Source organism: Scleropages formosus, chromosome 15 (assembly GCF_900964775.1).
Source record: "Scleropages formosus chromosome 15, fSclFor1.1, whole genome shotgun sequence".
Lineage (NCBI taxonomy): Eukaryota > Metazoa > Chordata > Actinopteri > Osteoglossiformes > Osteoglossidae > Scleropages > Scleropages formosus.
The window spans coordinates 12110895-12130447 of record NC_041820.1 but is presented as its reverse complement, the minus strand read 5'-3'; the positions used below and the strand labels follow the sequence as shown (position 1 = coordinate 12130447).

Genomic DNA, 19553 nt, shown 5'->3' with positions numbered 1-19553 from the left:
GAAGTTCTCCAGCCGGTGTGGACCAACAACACTGTGCAATGTATCCAGCACCTTGCTAGACTCCTGCTGTTCAAGAGCCAAAAGGTCCCTCTGGCATGCTGAGGACAGGCAGGCTGGAGACAGGTGAGAAGTGGACCCAAATGTGGGTTGGTTTTCATCTTTTAACGAGGTTCATAGGACAGGACACAGTCAAGGTCATGGACAGGCAAACGTCTTTCCAGGCGTGAATGTCACAACAAAGGCAATCCAAACTCGGTAGTCGAGGAGAACAGGTGAGGGTCAGAAACCAGGAACGAGAAAACAAGCAAGACACGTAGCAAGACGAAGACGCTAAGACTGCAAAACCGCAAGGGCGTTTGCAAGAATCCGCACTGACGGGTAGACATGGAGCTCCTTTTATCCGCGTCTTCTTAACTGAGCGCAGGTGTCGTTGCTCCGCTTGCTCCCAGGGGCATGACACCCACCTTGTGCTAGCAATGTGTACCTAATAAAGTGGCCTGCGAGAATAGATGTGAAAATATACCTTTTAATTTTGTTGTCTGACCTAATTTATTGTCTGCTTGTTATGTTTGTATGTATTGTATTGTTCTGCAATCAGCGTCATCTTGTTCCGAGGCGCGCTACGTAGAAATAAAATTTACAGTACTGGTAAAAATTATGTAAACAAACAACGTTGCTCCAGTGATCAAACAATGATAAAACCGAGGTGCCGTTCCAACTATGAACCAAATAAACATCACAAACAAGTTCATTGCAAATTAATTTTCCAGTTAGGCAAGACGGGAGTGACTTTTAATTTTTTTCCCCATCGCAGAGCTTTCCCAACTGAATCAGCTCAGACTTCGGGGGGGTCTTTGTTCTCTCGATATGGAGGATATGTCCTTTCATTACATGTAAATGAAAGTCTCCATGAGCAGACTCAGAATTGCTCGGAGTTAGCCTAACCCTGACACTGCTTTCTGATGGTCCCTCTATTACCATAGAAATGAAGCCTGCTTTTTTTAAAGCGAGCTTCAGAAAATGGAAAAGTCGAACTTTACATGAGTTATCTCATTAATCCCTTTTCATAACACAGACTCAGGTGGAACAGGGGAGGACACTAACAAAAGCAGCAAAACAAGAAAAAAAGGGAAATTAAAAACTTTATCAAATCAGGCTTCTATATATATTTCACATTGTGGTATGTTAGCCTCGGGAACTTTTGTGACAATTGACAGATACAGCACTGGAAAACGATAGGAGGCTCTTTCAGTCTGCTTTTAATAAACCGCCAGGTTCAAAACAGCCTAATTTAAAATGAACTGTAATGCAGAACTGCAAAATAGATTTTTGTTTTTACAATCTGAATGATCAAACTGTGTCTACATTTCAAAATAATCTCTTATGACTAAAGGACAGGAGCCTATAAAAAGTGCAATTTAACCATAAACGTGTCAATTTTTTTGCATGACGTGTATGTGCTCAGCAAACAGTTGAGTGTTTTAATAAAAACAGTCTACTTCAGACACTACAAAAAGCAAATTTTTTATCTTTTTTTCATGAGATCAGGTTTCTCGGAAGAATAGGAACAGATTCCTTGCTAAATAATAAAGCAAGTTCAAATGATTTGATGTAGCCTGAGTGAAAGTCTTTGTGGAATACCGATACTAAATCTGAAAGATTTGCAATTCGGAGATTACAGGGTTTTAACTAAGGCAGTTACATTTGAAAAGTAATCTAAGATTAAACACTTAAGCAAGTTTAACGACACAAACTGCTTACTGCTAATTTTAAGTGACTTTTAATTAGAATTCAGTAAGTTTATAGAATGTTTCTAAAGCCCTGTGATTATTTAGTGGAAATACATGAAGAATGAGGTCAGTCAGTTAAGGCACAAGAAGCTAATTTTTAAATCCATCCTACAAATAACGTATTTCATATAATCGCCAGCTTTATTTTGCAGTGTTACTACTTCAGCATAAGATCAACAGTGGTTTGATGTCAGCCTGGCTTGGGTTCTATATTTTCAAAAGCAGTAGTCTCAGGCTGTCACGTGCTCCTTGTTGTTGCAACCACATTAAGGAAGCATTACAAAAAAATCATTAGGCTAACAAGCTAGATATCCTCCATGCCTGCTGTTTTATCACAAAGAATGTAACTAAAAACAATAAATTATTCAGTTGTATAAACAGTATTTGGGGATGAATGAATGACACAAATGTGGAGGTAGACCCATCATTTTCTAAGGGTCTTCCATATTTCTGTGTCTCTCTGTCTGCCTGTGTTGAAGAAAGAGTCTCGGTGGTCCAGAGCCTATCCTGGAAACACAGAGCATGAGGAAAGGTACACCCTGGATTCCAGTCCATCGCAAGACCATCGCAAACACTCATTTACTCAGACGTACACATCAGGCAAGTCAGAATCGTCACTTCGTCACTTCATCTGCGGGAGGAAACCAGAGCACCTGGAGGAAATCCATGCAAATATGGGGAGAACATGCAAGCTCCAAACAGAGACTCAGAACTGAACACATTTCCAAAGCTGTGAGGCAACGTGCTGGTTTCAATCCCAGCCCCCGCTGTAGTACCACTGAGTAAGGTATTTGCTCAGGTTTATACAGTAAAAACTACTGAACTGAATAAATGGATAATTATGAATATCTTAGTGCACACATGAAACCCTGTCAGGTATCAGACAAAATAAATGTACAAAGGTATAAGATAAATAAAACAATGTATAAACATGTTTTCTTCCCAAGTTCCAATACAGCAGCTTTGATTTCTGGGCTTTGAAACTTCAAAGTGTAGTAGTGTTACAGTGTGGCTGTAAATCTGGATTTCAGATTTCTACATCCGCCCCTCCACAGTTCTGTCCTACAGTGTTGTTCAGGGTTCAATATAAGTATTATCACACACCTCACAGGCAGATTTACTGCTCCACTGAAAGGAGACAAGACAAAGAACTTCATCTTTGAAAAATCATTCCTTTCAGCACTGACCTTTTCTTGAACTTTTACAGGCATCTCTGACCTTTAGTCTGGCTTAGAAACTCAGAGGCTGAGCTGGAAGGGTGGGATGGGGGTGGAAAAAAGTCTGAGACCCATAACTGAAGTTCCATTAATAAGTATATATGTGGTCAAAACCAGAGCAAATTGATCAGTGAAATGTGCCACAATTTTCTTCAAATGCATTCATAACATGAACACTACCCTGAAATCTCTATTTATACACTTTAACATCAAAAACAAATTCATGATCAGAAAATCTGAAAATCTATTCACAGACAAAAAGACTTGGGGGAAAAAAGAAAATAATAATAATAATAATAATACAGCCCCAATACTTGACAATACTCGGTTTTCTGATTTTATTGAACATTTTCAAGAAAAAAAAAATTGTAATGTAGGAATCTGTGCATTCATATACGCATTTATTTATACATGTATGTATATAATTGTTTACAAATGCTATATTTCATCTACCTGTATATTTGTTATATCAGTTCATATGTATAAAGAAATACAGTTTACATGTATATATAACAAATATCAGTATTTTTCTTATATTAGTTTATATGTAGAAAGAAAAAAAAGTACATATATAATATTATATAATTAATTTATATATATAATTTAAATGTATATAGTGTATTACATGTATTATGTATATAGGTGTATATAATGCTGTACGTGTGTCTGTGTGTGAATATAATAAAATCGATAGTTTGGGCATGATGACCAGCGAAATGAGCTCCGCTGTCTGCCTCGGCTGTCCACCCCACGTGGACAATGTGTGGGACAACAAGAGAGACTCGACATGTCCACAGCAGGTGGTCTGGAGGACTCCGCACGACACATCTCTCCCACCCGCATCACTTTAACACACTGTGCGTGCCGTGCGTGTGTGTGTGTGACCGTCAGTCCCCGTCCGATTGGTATGTGTCTGTGTGAAGTTCTGGGACGTGGGAGATTTGAGCATCTTCATCATCATCATCTGCATCCCCGCGCAGCAAAAAAAAAAAAACGACGTGAAATGCTCGACGGGCCGCAGGACGGCCGAGTGGGTTTGTTGCAGATCATAACGCCGCGCTCGAAGCGACCGAGTTCTCCACACACGCGCACCATTCCCGCGATGTCCCGCTCGCTTACTGCGGCAAGCCGTGAACGCGCCCTGCGCGTGCACCCGTTCACCGAAGCGCGCGCACGCGGCGGCGTCAGGAACACACGGAGCCTCGACCTTACGGTATAACCACAGGAGTCGAGACGTTATGTGAAAATGAAATAGTGTATTGGAGGAGCCGCTTGGAGGAGCGTGTCGGAACGCATTCAGCCATGCGCGCGCAGGTGACAGGACAGCCAGGCGACCCTCATGATCAGATCATCATCATGTACCTTATGGGATGAATATTTTTCAGTGCTAAAAATGAGAGCAGCAAACAGCCTAACGCTAATGGTTCTTCTTGTTTTCAAAGAATACATTTCACATTGTGGAGATCGCATGCCAAAAAATCGACGTTATACCGTGGAGGATTTTTTGCATTTCTATGCAACGAGCACAGTCAGTCAGTGTGAAGCATGTAGAGAACACGCATGACCCTGCACTGTGAAGGACCCGCGTGTCGGGGATTCATTCAGTGAGCCGGGCTGATGCATGAAGAAGGCGCGCGCGCGCACTGCAGACTGCCCCAGCCGTTCACAACACGCGCCACCCCTGCCGTCGCACTCACCTGTCCTCGTGAGCAGCGCCGACATGCACCACGCCACGAAGAGGACGCTGCATATGACGCACACCTGCGCGAGAAGCATCTCCCTCCGCTTGCGAACTTTGAAGATCTTGGCGATAACGTCCTTTTTGGACAGCTCGCGGCGTCCGTCGCCGGCTTCCATGGTGGCGCCTCTGTCGTCCTCTCGCCCTCTCCCGACCCGTGTCTCTCTTCGCCCTCGTGTTCTTCGTCCTCTCCTTCCCGCCTCCGTCCGCCAGGCGCGCGAACAAGCGAGGGAGCGTGCGAGCGAGCCCGCGGGAATGGCCCGCGACTGGCTTCACGCGGGACGGGCGCGCGTCGCGCTCCTCATTCCAAGTGGCCGCGCGGTGCGGATGCCGCTCTGGGAGATGCTCGTCAGCTGCCTGCGATCGGCGTGTCCCAGAGGCAAAGCAGCGTGCGAGCAAATGGCGCTTTTATTAAATTCCACTTTTGTTAAAGGAATTCCTGTTTTTTTTTTTTTTGTTTTTTTTTTTTTAATTAATTCCGGGTTTGCTAAATAAATTCCAACTTTCCGAGCCCAGATTTAAGCGCCTCTTCCCCGTAAAGTACCGCCTGCTTTGGTGCGATATCTCAGTCAGCGTGCACTTCGCAGCTCAATGAGTGAATGACAGGCTCGTGTTACAGTGGACGGAGCAGCAGGGCAGCGGAGTCATGAATCTCTGTCATTTTGCTTTCTTCTTCCCTCACTATTTCCCTCCAAAACAGCAGCGAAAAATGATCCCTCCCCTTGCCTGAACGCCGACGCACCCGAATACACCGTTTTGGTCCATGTAGTAAAACCCTTTACTCTCTCGCCCCCTCCCTCCCTCCCTCACTGGACCTGCAACTTTTACTTGTAACACAGGGATGAATGTCACGCGCGGGCACGTGACGCTTCCACGGCGATGCGACGCGATGGATGGATCCGTCTGTTTCTACACTCTCTTCGTGCGGAAAATGCAACTCGCGAGTCGCGTTCACCTCGAAACCCTCGCGATCCGTGTCGTTCACCTTCAGAGACAAAATTGTCTGGGACCCGCTCGTCGTGTGCGTCCGGATCGCGGGTCGCTTCTCGAGGAGGACACACGGAGTCGGTGGTGATGATGATGATGATGGTGGTGATGATGATGATGATGACGGTAAGACACGACGCCGGTCGCTACGAGTGGAAGCAGCGCGAGCAAAGCGTCTCGCGATGCGTGCCTCTAGTACACCTGATCGTCGTCTCGTGGGATGGATGCCGCTGCTCCGGACGACCGCGAGCTTGTTTACGAGACCCCGCCACGCGTCATCCACACTTGTTCAAGCGGACAATCGGGGCATCTGGGCCATCATTCGGGACATGATGATCATGATGATGTTTTTTTTTCTACCACGTCCACAGCAGCGAACCCTGTTCACAAACACAACAGATCCTGCCGCTTAGTTAGGAGATGCTTCTTCAGCGTGATTTAGCCCACCATTTTACCTCTGTGTGTGTGTGTGTGTGTGTGTGTGTGTGTGTGTGTGTGTTCCCATTACCGTAGTGTGTTTACTGAGGCACTTCACTATTACTGTTACTTATTGAGCTGACACCTTTGTTCAGTGTTGGTTTTAAATGCAAAAGAAAACACGGTGATTTACCTATTCATGTGGTAGGTTTGGTATGGTTTAAATAGCTTAATTATGGGTATTATAGCAGGAGTGTGGATCTGAACCAGAAACCTTCACACTGCAAGTCAAAAGCCATAAATAGGACACAACCTGCTGACCCCAAACTAAACCATGTTCCCCATGCCAAAAACAAATGTATCAATCCAGGTAGCAGATCTTTACTTCGGACTTTTACGTTAATAATTTAAATCCACAGTGTTCTAAAATGTACATGCGTGTGAAACTCTTGAGAAACTGGGACAATTCGACACACAAATAGATTATCATGCATACACTGACATCCAACTCACTCATTCACTTTCCTTAACCGCTTATTCTCGTCAAGGTCGCGGCACTTTGGAGCCTATCCCACAATCACTGGAAGCTAAGCTAGGCTACGGGGAACACACTATGGACAGGATGCCAGTCCATTGCAGTGACATACAACTGTTGCACCCGTGTTTTCAAAGGGACCACGGAAGTTTCCCTTTAATATTAAGTCACACAACCGTTGGGTGATGGTCACAAACTACCCACCGCATCAATTGTTGTCCCTTCGCTACCCTGGTCCCATGGTTGCGTCTCAGGTGTTAAACACATCGTCAGGTTTTTGGGGGACCAAAAATATTTACCTGTAGTGCTCAGTGCAGTTATACACAACTAGGTGGACATACCGTGGTAACCTCAGTTGAACATTGGGGGAACACCTGAACAAGCCTTGTTGCACATGAGGGGTGGCTCATGGTGGTTTGGTTGCTATTTGCAGGAGCAAGAATAAAAAGAGAAAGGGAGCCTGAAGTAGAGCACCTTCTTACAGGGTCTTGTACTCAAAATAGCACTTGTAAAACAGACAACAAAATGCAGTGAGGGAAAGATGAGCAGTGCCCCAGTACTCAAAAGCATGCAAATACTGTAGGATACTGACACCAGATGCTTTATAATTAAGTTGTTAACTTCTTGCTCCCTTTGCTATTCTATTAACCTAATATCGTGGAAGAAAATCCAAGAAAATCTTTGCTCTAATAGACAATGACACAAATATTGTTGTCAGTCATGTTCGGACACTCACATTGGTATGTTTTTGTGAAAGTCACAGCATCAGTCACAGATGTTGCTGCCATTGAGTTTAAGTATTGTGCTGTAAGGTCTGATAGATTTTTTTTTGGGGTTGTATAAAGTCTTAAGTGATAGTACTCCCCCACCTCTTCTCTGTGTCAAGTCCATTACTTACATTTTAGGTTGGGTGGATGGGTGACGTAGTGCCCCCCCGGGAGCGGGGAGGGGTGCATCTCAAACACCCGGTAGCTTCCATCCTCCTACGTTAGTTTGTAGGAGGTGCTTCAGCAAAAAATTTTACAGAAGCGGCACCCAACTAACTAGTCATTCTATGCTTCTCAGATGAAGAATGAAGACAAAAATGATAGTCCATAAATAACAGACAGATTGAGAGTTGCCTGCATGTATAACATTGATGAAAACAGCAATTTTTATTAGTTTATCGTAAATCATGCTTCTCAGATAGTGCTGCCTGTATTTCTTTGGAAAATGTTTTTTTTTTTGTCATACGGATTTGTTTAGCAGAATTCAGCCTTACCTTATCCACACACACACACACACACACACACACACACACACACTATCTGAACTGCTTGTCCCATACAGGGTCACAGGGAGCCAGAGCCTAACCCAGCAACACAGGGCAAAGGGCTGAAGGGGAAGAGACACACCCAGGATGGGATGCCAGTCCATCACAAGGCACCCCAAGCAGGACTCAAACCCCAGACTTACTAGAGAGCAGGACCTGGTCCAACCCACTGCACCACTGTGCCATCGCACCCTCCTCTTTCGTCATCCTTCTTTTATCTTTTGGTTCATTATGTGAATAACTGTCCCATTAGAAAAGAGAACATCAGAGCGCTCGTTGAAAAGACATCTCCGAGAATATGATATCCTACGAGTGCGTTCGGATCCAGATATTTGTGCCAGCGTGAGATTGAGTAGCAGACATGAACCTCAAACTGCTATCTGGGAAACGTGCATCTACAGACGAGTCAACAGAGGCCCTCAGGCCTCACTGGAGCCTGGTGGCACCAGGTCACAAACCAACATGTGCTGTTTGCCCCAGTGCCAAGAGATTAGTCCCAATGCCTGGGCCCAATCAGCAGGCAATCTCAGGAGCCAGCAAGGGTTTTTAATGGGCTTTTCTCTGCTGGAGTATGTCGCCACTCCTTTGATACTATGCTGTGCTCCAGTGACCTTGGCTTCAAAGCAAAACCGCTGTGTCCTTCGCTGCCAGCTCTTGATTTCGAACAGTCCGATGCCCGGCGCACACTCTTCTATGAAATTGCAAACGAGTTAGCGCAGCCTGAAGTGTCTGATGACTAATTCTCTAGATGCCATCCCACGGCTGTCCATCTGCCGCGCTTTGTCGCGCCATTCCAAGTCACGCATCTGCACGTTGTTTTGCCTGGAATTTGCACCTGGGCTTTTTTGGAAGCGCTAAGGAATTGGCGTGGAGAAGAATGTCGGTGTCCACAATTTGCAGGCTCTCGCAAGGTTGACAGGCCTGATATGATGAATGTCCAGCTAATTAACGATTGCAAATCTGTTACAAAAGTCAAGTCAAGTCAAGTGAAGCTTTATTGTCACATCATCGTCAACATAACATGTAGAGAAGAGTGAAAATCTTTAGTGCAGCTCCAGAAAATGCAGTTTTAAGAGTATGCCATAAGTTAAACCCAGTGTATATACCAATTGTGTTCGCAGATTATACAACAGAAGAATAAATAAATAAATAAAATAATTAAAAAAAATGGAGAAATAAAAAACAAACTATCTATATGTATGTACAGAGAATACAGGGAAATAAAACAGCGGATTTGAATTTTAGTCTCAGTCCTGCATATTGAACAGTCTAATGGCCGACGTTTAGGAAATTAAAATCCGGTTTACGATGAGCAACCGAATGGACTATTCTTATAAGTGCATCTCTGTCATACGTTATTAAACTAACTACTTCTACTACTAAAAACAGTAAATAAATAGCTAAAATAGTTAAAATGAACAAAAAACTGCATTGCCGTGCTGGAGCATGCATCACGGCAGCCATCTGCGGCGCCATCCATGCAAATCCAAAACTGATCTTTAAATATTACTTTTATTGTCCGCAGTTTTTAAATCACTAAGTTTGTTTGCAACCCAAACCCAAATGAGGATTGAAACCCGTAAACTGTTACAAACTCCACAAGATGTGCCCTATGAAAACAGCATGACCCCTCATCCGCTGAGATCTGGCTGCCTGTCCGCACACCAAAGCTGCGTCAGCAAATCAAGGAGGACTTCAAATAGGAGTCCCCCCCGGAGGCAGTCATCACGGAGTGATGCTCAGAGCCACCAGAGCCCACCCAGATCTGCTCTGTCTGGCTTCAAAGTGTCCCTGCAGTCATTCTCCATTTGCACTCTTGTTTCCTCTTTCCGTCTTATCTTGGCCGTTGAGTTTTGGTCACGACAAACAAAACCCTGCACTTGTGTCCACCACTATTCTACATCTCTGTATCGGTGATACCTGTATTGCTTCTCCGTACCATCACCGCAACATTTCAGGGGTAATGTAACAAGCCCAGACGTGCTACACGCAGTTTAATTCAAGAGGCGAGAACAGAGCTACCCTTTGGCTAGTAGCTGACTCGACAAGTTCCACAAGAGGAGAGAGCTGTTTGAAATGAGTAGGACAGTCTGCTGTCCTGTCACGGGGCACAGTGTGTGCAGGATTCTGCTGCCTGGATAGGGAGGATGTTATTCTGCAGTGCAATAATTTAAGTTACTATCTTTACATGAACAGATTTACTGCAGCATCACGGGTGGTCAAATGTTACAAAAACTGCAAAAATGTACTAAAGACGAGATTCTTCGAAAAACCTACCATTTTCAGGCAGTTGTCGGAAGCAGATTAAATAAAACGTGATTCATCACGTCACAGATACAGCAGCATCGCTTGGAGTCTTCTTCATAGGGGATGAGGTCTAGAGTCATTAGGATTAGCATTCATTCAATGCTACTCTGATTCTTGCTGGGAAATCGCCCTGCTTTGTGAGCGTGGTTTCCGAATTGTTTTTTTTTTCACTCTAGGGAACTGTTTCAGATGTGGAATTGGTTTCATTGAATGACCATAACTGAATGAGGAGAACCGCTTGCTTTTCATTGAAGAAATATTACACGGCATCTGTTTAACTGTACGTTAGAGCTTTGAAGCTGCCATACAAGACGAAGGAGAAATCTGATATGGTGCACTACATTTTTATCAACACATCGCTTAGCTGATGCTGTTATATGAAAAAAACTGAGCACTGATCCATTTAAATACATAGCAGGTTTCACCGAAGGAGCTCATGGTAAGTGTCTTGCTCTGGGGTTCTACAGTAGGAGATAAGTGTGAAGCTGGTCACTACCATGGTCAGGTTACATCCATGCCCATAACCACTGTGCTCTCCAGTGCCCCTAAATTTATTATTCATTTAGCTGACACTTTTCTCCAAAGCAGCTTGCAATGTTAAGGTTACAATTACTTACCCATTTATACAGCTGGGCAATTTTTTCTTTTTTTTTTTTTTACTGGAGCAATTCAGGATAAGTGCCTTGCTCAAGGGTCCTACAGCAGGAGGTGAGGCTCGAACCTGGGGGTCTAAGAGCAGTTGCTCTAACCACTACGCTACCAGCTGCCCTGTAAATGCACCATGTGATTGGTGTAAGAGCACCACCAGGCAGCTGGTAGCGTAGTGGTTAGTGCTGCTGCTGCCTTTAGGCCCCCAGGTTACAGCTTCAAATCCGACTGGAGTTGTACTACCCTCGAACAAGGTACGCACCCTAGATTTACTCCGCTGCATAAATGGATAAATAATCGGAAGTAGCTTAACGTTGCGTGTTGCTTTGGAGAGAAGAGTCAGTTACATGTACTGTCACTGTGTTTCTGGTATTTTAGTAATAATTTCTAATTAGTCCTGAATAGCCACACTGTAGTGGAATTATATATTGGGGTTTTGTGTACCTGGAAGTGAGAGGGGTGTGGTGGTGTGGCACGTTTTGCCGGGGCCCGCTGTGTGGAGGGTGTGAGGTTCAAGTCCTGCTTGGGGTACCTTGAGATGGACTGGCATCCTGTCCTGGTTGCGTCCCCTCCCCCCTTCGGCTTTGTGCCTGTGTTGTCGGGTTAGGCTCCAGCTCGCCACCACCCTGCTTGGGACTGGCGGTTGTTGACAGTGGTTGGTTGGTATGTATGTAGAAGTACGGGAGTCATGCAATCAATACTGAAAGGTTTCATATGATATATTCACTCATGCAGTATCCTTATATGAACATGTCCAGGAATATTATAAAATTGGCTTTCTTTAGTCCCATTCTAAATGTATGCTTAAAGTGCTGTTTTAGTTGTCATAACTTTTACATTTTTTTGAAATTCATCCTACTTCAATAACCTCTTCTTTTGAGAAAGGGCGCGGTGATCTGGAGCTATCCCAAAATTGTTGGGTGCAATGCTGGGGGGGGGGGCTACACCCTGGATGGGATGCAAGTCCATCGCAGGGTAGTGATTTTACTGAAATGAAATTGAAATCTGTTTTGTTATTTAACTGGACAAGTGGCGAAAGGGATGGATATGAAAGTTAACCGGTAAAATGTGACACGTGGACAATGCGGCTTCATAGTGCAGTCGCGTCGAGTCAATCCGTCTCACGCCAGCGAGGCAGAAAAAAGGGGTTTGAGGCAGTGGAATTCATTCTCTGAGGGAGTCCCAAAAAAAAAAGTCGCTGCTGGGGGGTAGTGAGTGTGGCGAGGAGCTGTGTGCCCCATTGTACCCTGGGATTACTCACACAATGCATGATGGTGATGACCCGCTGTGTGCAATCATGTGAATGCTCTCCTTTGCTGTGAGAGGTTAGATGAGCTCCCCAAGTCAGTCCCGAGTCACAGCGTGTGCTGTCAGCTGACCAGAGCTGAAGTGGTGAAACACCGGGCAGTCCCGTCGGCCGTGGAACAGGAAAAAAAAAAAAAACCCCAGTTTTTTTACTGCATTGCACACTTCCAAAAAGACACCCGGAGTATAAATGTAAAGGCGAGCTCTGGGACAAGTCACTTATGTTTTTTGTTCAGCGTTAAATTCAATTTCATTTTGCGCACTCTCATGATTTTAGCTCTGACTCAACTCTTGCCTCGTCAGCTGACGGAGAATTGAGTTGCGAGCACCAGGCGGGAGGGTCAGCTGATCAGCTGAGGAATGAGAAGCTGTAGGAGGATGCCACACCGGCTCTGACCCTGAACGAGAATAAAGGGACCGTTGCAGATAGATAGAGGCACGGGAAGCAAACTTCATCTTCTGTGCAGCATCTCACGATGGCATGACTTCATGTGACGAGGGGGCTTCTGCTCCACATCCTTGGCTGTATCGCACTTTGTTCCGGTTCCCACGTGATGCATTCAGTTCTCAGGAATGTCACTGAAACACTGGAATGTGAGGCTGGATGAGGCGGGTGGATCCAAGCGCAGCGTGTTCATGCGGTGAAGCTGTGGAGAAGTGGGAAAAAAAAGCAAAGCTCTTTGTGGAAAAATGATCAGACAAGAACAAGCACAGTCAGTTCTCGAAGCTGGAGTGTGGCGCGAGGGAGCGCGCGACAGGTCCCTTTAAGCAGGTGCCCAGGATGCTCGTAGTTGCAGGTGTGCTTCGTCTAAAGGGTGGACTCGGAAACGGGGGCTGGCGGGTGTTACACAGACCAATCGTTCTCCTCTTAACGTGAACGCAATTTTCTTTAATTTATTTTGCATTGCATCGTTTAATCCGAACTTGCTCACTCGGTGGTTTCGTCTGTTAATCTGTTAACCATCGTTTTCCAAAGAAGAACAAAAGCAACCTCTAATTTTAAAGGTAAAACCTGTGTTTTGCAAAGCAAATATCATATTTTCAGAAAAAAAAAAAAAAACTGTATTCCAGGAACTGAGAAATGAGCAAAGTATCTTGCCAACATACTACTCACTTTCGAAAAACTCCACTGGCTTTAAAATCCTCTGTTCTATTCATTACTAATATGCTCTCGGCCAGCTGCTCTTTAAGTGGGCACAAACGTCCTGTGACAATTTCGGTAAAAACAGCGTGTGCTCGTTGGACTTAATCCAACAATAGCCCAGTACATTTCCATGCGAACGCTTGCCGATCGTCGTTAGCTGCGATCGACATGTTGCGTAAGCGGATAACAACCATAATAGTGTAATTCAGAGTAAGAGGCTCAAGCGTCTCTATGTTGCTAACGTGTGATGCAAGCGGATGGACGCCACGGACCGTGAGAAGCGTCTGACGCTAAGGGACGTCCACGAGGGAGGGGCCGCGCGTTCAGGATTGCGCATCCCAACCCCGGGCCACGTGCCTCCCGCTTCTGGGGTGGTCTTCACACCCGCTAAGCTCCAGAAGCTTTGCTTATTAACCGACTACGTCATTTGGTCCTGATGGTCTGGCTAACAAGGCCTGCAAGTTAATCAGTGTAAATATGATCCCTACGAAGCCTCTGAGTGGGACGCTTGATTACGCTAATGAAAAGCTCAAAATATTATTATTTAATTGCTGAGCTCAATAGCCACTTCTCTCGAAAACAACACACTGTTTCGCCCACTTATAAAGTACAGTGAGATATGCGCTTGTGTTACGTACCTTGCCGAAAGGCCGTGGATCAGCTACCAGCCGCCTTCGTCGTCCACCCACCTTACCTCCTGCAACAGAATAAAGACAATAAAGCATTTAGAAAAACCACGTTCATCAGGCTGCAACCTAAAGTGTATTCAGTGATTCGTTCAGCTGATGCTCTTCTCCAAAGCGACTTACAATGTTAAGGTTACGGTTATTAGAGTTGCAAGCTTACAATTTCGTATTTACCCGTTTACACAGCTGGGTAATTCTCCTGGAACACTTTAGGGCAAGTACCTGGCTCAAGGGTACAACAGCTGGAGGTGGGGATCCAGAAGCGCTAACTGCGACCCCTACGCTACCAGCCGTCCCCGTGACAACAGGTAAGACATAAAATTCAGAAAAGCGCAATGGAACGGCTGCTGATGCCACAACTAATACATAATTTTGGACAAACAGAAATTAAATGAAAAAGAACAGTGTAAAACATAAATACATGACTGATAACACACACCTTCTCTGGACCGCAGCGAACCGGAGCCTAACCCGGCAATACAGGGCGTAAGGCTGGAGAGGACACACCCGGGACGGGATGCCAGTCCATCACAAGGCACCCCAGGGGGGACTTGAACCCCAGACCCACTGGAGAGCAGGACCTTGTCCAACCCACTGCACCACCACGCCCCCCTTTGAGCAATAACAACAATTCAGAAATAAAAAACCAAACATTTAGGCAAAGTATTGGGAAACTAGAAGCACATCAGTTATAAACAGTATATATAGCTGATATATATTACATACTGTATCTAGGTATAGGTTACATATATATAGGTATATATTATATATATATACAGTATATATATATATAAATATATTATATATATATAATACATATTAAATTATTGAATTAAATTATTAAAATATATAAAAAATTATATATACAGTATATATATATATATATATAAAATTAAAAAATTTCCCCACTCGCCCCCCCCTTTTTTGCGGGCGGTCTTACTCCTTCAAGCTCAGGTCCTCTACCAGAGGCCTGGGAGCTTGAGGGTTCTGCGCAGTATCTTAGCTGTTCCTAGGACCGCACTCTTCTGGACAGAGATCTCGGATGTTGTTCCCGGGATCTGCCGGAGCCACTCTCCCAGGTTAGGGGTCACGGCCCCAAGTGTTCCAATTACCACGGGGACCACCGTTTCTTTCACCTTCCACATCTTTTCTAGCTCCTCTATCAGCCCTTGGTATTTATGTATATGTGAGGGGGGGTGCAGTGGTGTGGTGGGTTGGGTTTGGGGCTGGGCCCTGCTCTCCAGTGGGTCAGGGGTTCAAGTCCCGCTTGGGGTGCCTTGCGACGGACTGGCATCCCAGCCTGGGTGTGTCTGTGTCCCCTCCCCCTACAGCCTTTCACCCTGTGTTGCCAGGTTAGGCTCCGGCTCCCCACGACCCTGTATGGGACAAGCAGTTCAGACTGTGTGTATATATCTATCTTTAGTAAATTTAAACTTATATATATAAAATATTTATATATATACCTGTATATTTGGATGCCTAAGAAATGGCCCTGACTCTGATCACACAAGAAATCACCTGAAACATCTTTCTGTCAAGCTGAACCTGTCTCTCTTCTCTCATCTCTACCTCAACGCAGGTGAGCGCTACCTGGCTGGCAAAGTAGGGAGGCTGGGCTGCTGTAAGGCCACTCTCTGCCAGGGGGAGGCAGTAGAGACGCCCTCCTGCACGGCTGCTCTGGCATCCGCTTCCGCTCTTAAGCTTTCCGCTCGTTACATTAACATGGGGCTGCTGTGACACAGCCGGCATTAGGACAAGTAAGAGGATTAACTGATGGACATTTCTGGCATTGCTAGTCAATTATGAAAATGAAAATCAGCGTCTGGGAAAGCCGGGTGCGCTACCGCATGCCACGCCGCGGATGCGGCACAAAACTTTATCGTGGAAGCAGAGGGTCAATGAAGTTCGCTTCAAAAAAAGAAAAAAAACAGAGCCATATTTGCAATAAAGATGCTTTTGGCTGTGGATTACAAAAAGGCATTTAAATATTAATGTTTTAAGAACTAAATGACATTATGCAACTGTTGAGAACCTGTTGGTTTCGCTGCTGTTCATGTTGCGTGCATATGTTTGGCTATTTTTGAGTAGCACAGAATAAGTTTTGTCATCGCAGGACAGCACTGGTTTTTTTCTGCCTCTTGCCAAGAATTTAGAGTCCGAAATTAGAAGTGGAGGAGACTGGAGACAGATATCATAGGAGCCTCAATCCCAACACTACGCCTGACTTTTGAACACCCATAATATGATCAATATTTCTGCCTACTGGTATTTCAGAGACACCAGCTGATTAAAGGACAGCAGGGTGGCTGATGCCATAGCGATGAGCAGCGCGTTCAAAGTAGGACTGACGCTGCCCCGAGACCCCCTTTGCAGCAGATCCCATTATCTACGTGTGTCCTTTGCATGCATCCTCTTTACTGTAGCTATACACACATGTAGATAGCTGCTGTAGTATAATTTACCTCTCAGTGGTCAGTTACTTGTTCTTCTGTGCAGCGCACCAGCTGGTCTTCCCAAGAACTCAATTTTCATTAGAATGTGAAATGCTAAGGGGGCGCAGCTAGTAGCGTAGTGGTCACTGTTGTACCTTGGGACCCAAAGGTTGTAGGCTCAAATCCCCCCTGCAGTACCCTTAAACAAGATTCTTACACTAAATTGCTCCAGTAAAATTACCCAGCTGTAAAAATGGGTAACTACTTGTAGGTACCTTGGCATTGCAAGCTGCTTTGGAGAAAAGCATCAGCTGAATGAATAAATGTAAATGCTCTTTACTTCCTTCGCTGAATAAACAGTTGGTCCACATGCTCTCTATCTGTATAAACAACTGATCCGCATATGTAATCATTATAACTAAAATCAGTGGGTGTTAACTAAATATCAATTTTTTAAAAATTTCTTTAGTCTTTCATTCAACAGAAGGGGGTGGCATGGTGGCACAGCGGGTAGCACTGGTGCCTCAGACTTCCTGGGCTGTGGGTGCGGACATGGACTGTTCTCCCCGTGTTCACGTGCGTTTCGTCTTGTGCGCCGCCTCTCTCCCACAGCCCAAAGACGTGTGTTTCAGGAGAACTGGGGCGTGAAAATTGCGGCTATTGTCTGTGAGACCTTGCTCCGCTGTGTAAATAGGTAAATGGCTGTCGTATAATGATGACAAGTTTTATTAACAATGACAAAAGGTTCAATCTTCCAAAACAGATTTTTAGACAAAACATACAGGAGAGAACAAAGAGATGGAAGCAGGGCTGCTGGCCAAAACGGAACCAGGTAAGAACGCTGCGAGCAGACACATACAAACAAGATTCTTCTAGAATCAGCCTTAGAACCAGCTTCCTTTGAAGGCAGCCCTGATTGCACATCTGCACACATGTGGAGGAAAAGCCACTGGATCTGAGGGGAGGGAGCCCTCTGCTGGTTAATTGGAGGTACTGCCACCATGATTTCATCTACTGGTTCAGCTGCTTATATTAATAAGTAGATGATGTTCAAGTAGGTTCAAATGTAACCTACTTGAACATCAGTACTTATTAATAAGAAATGCTTAATAAAAAGTGGTTTTCTAAGTGAATAAATGCATGTTCTGAGTCTAACTTCTGCATTCGTATTCAAACTTGGAAACCCTTGTTGGGTACTTTATTTACTGCACTTGACAATAAACAGCTAATTATTTTTACATGCACACAATGTCTGCAAGTGCTTATCCCTAGTAGGGTTGCAGTGAACTGAAGCATAACCCAGCAACACAAGGCACAAGGCACAAGGCCAGAGGAGGAGGGGACACACCTCGGACAGGACCCCAGTCCACCGCAAGGCGTCGCACACAGGACTCGAACCCTAGAGCCACGACACAGCACGCCCTAGTTATCGGTACTAAACAAGAAATTATTCATGGAGATTAGGGCTTTAGAGAATAATTAGTCCAATAATGTTCACTTCAGTATGAAGACTTCTATCGGTAAAAAGAAGTTTGGAATTGCATTTAGAGGCTATTACTAGAGGGGGGCGCGGTGGTGTGTGTGTGTGTGTGTGTGTGTGTGTGTGTGTGTGTGTGTGTGTGTGTGTGTGAGAGATATTACTAGAGCAGTAAAGCTTCTTTACCTGAGATTTGCTCTTGACCACACAGCCACTATCCAGAGAGCAAATCTCAACATTCTAGTGAGGCATGAAGGTTCTTCAAGGAAATTGTCTTTTTCTGGGTGTTTGCACTGAGCACAAGGTGACATCGCATTGCCTGCTAAGTGTAGGAAGCATGAAAAGAGACTCGGAGTTGGAAGAATGTGGTCCGGTTTTGAAGCGATACTTTTAATTCTTCCAGGTAGAGATATCTGACAGATTAGAAGCAAATATTCCTATGTGAGACAATATAATTTTAATTAGACAGTTAGGTTCCCACTGCTATAGTGTGAAATATACAACGTTAAAAATGATACCGTATATATGTATACACACATTCATATACGTACAAAGATTACATGCATTCATATCACATTTGACAAAAGGAATCTGCACCACGTGTGACAGAAAGACCATTCCACAGTGACTAGTTTGAATTAAATTTTCAGCTGAACATTAATCATGGTCTCCATCATTTATCTCTGTGCCATAAATGCCTCACCCAGTTTTAATTTTGGGATTACTATCTGTATCTGTAGGCTTTAAATGCAGCAATCAGAATAATCTTCAAATTGCCTCTATAAGACAGACTTTCGATTGTGACTCGCTACTTTTCCTGCTGGGAATCCCCAATGTATTTCTGAATGACAATATCTGAAAATAATGCTGCCTAAGATCCAATTTACAATTATTAAAAATCCTCTGTGACCAGTGACCACGGGATGATGTAAATATATTTGACAGGCACACGTCTACATTAGCAGATGCGCCTGGATGGGTACTGCGGCTAGAAATAACATCATTAAAGCACCTAGCTGACAGTGTCGTCTAAAAGGACGTGCCGAGGTTGCGTCTTCTTTCTCCAGGAAGAAGTATTGATCTAGGAGACAAACATACACACCACCTCCACCTCCGTTTTGTCAGTTCTTTGTTAAACCTTCCTGTTTGCCAAAAATAAAATTGAGAGCTGCTTCTTATTCCTTTGCTATCGGTAAATGGTTCTGATCAGGCTCGTGGTGCGGTTTGTCGAAGCTCTGAATCAGTGTTCTCCAAAATATTTACGAATAATCCATATGATCCCTTTTTTGTTAAGTGAGAGGAAAAAGTTTAACACCAAGTAAGATACATTACATGGACAAAATGCTTCACCTTTTATCTAGCTTTTTGATGAGATGCAAAAGTTTTTCTTCCAAGGCAAAAATGTAGGATCATAACAGTTTTTCTGCTTTGTAATGCAAAAACTTCGTAAAACTTGCCTATGGAAATTGAAACTGCACAGCACGTTAAGCGTGCTAAAGCAACAGAGACACTGTAATGTCAAGGGTGACTTCAAAATGCGGATGTAAGGGAGAAGATA

The 19553-nt window shown here is 44.4% G+C and overlaps 1 protein-coding gene across 1 annotated transcript in view; it reads right to left on the bottom strand.

Annotated features, from left to right (window-relative positions):
- Window positions 1-5533, bottom strand: part of slc24a4a (solute carrier family 24 member 4a) — a 38207-nt gene extending 32674 nt beyond the window's left edge. The window contains exon 1 of the mRNA XM_018754385.2: window positions 4705-5533. Within this exon, the coding sequence (XP_018609901.2) occupies window positions 4705-4864 (160 nt within the window). The 5' untranslated portion in view covers window positions 4865-5533. The remainder of the gene's footprint in view (window positions 1-4704) is intronic.
- Between the last annotated feature and the right edge of the window lie 14020 nt (window positions 5534-19553).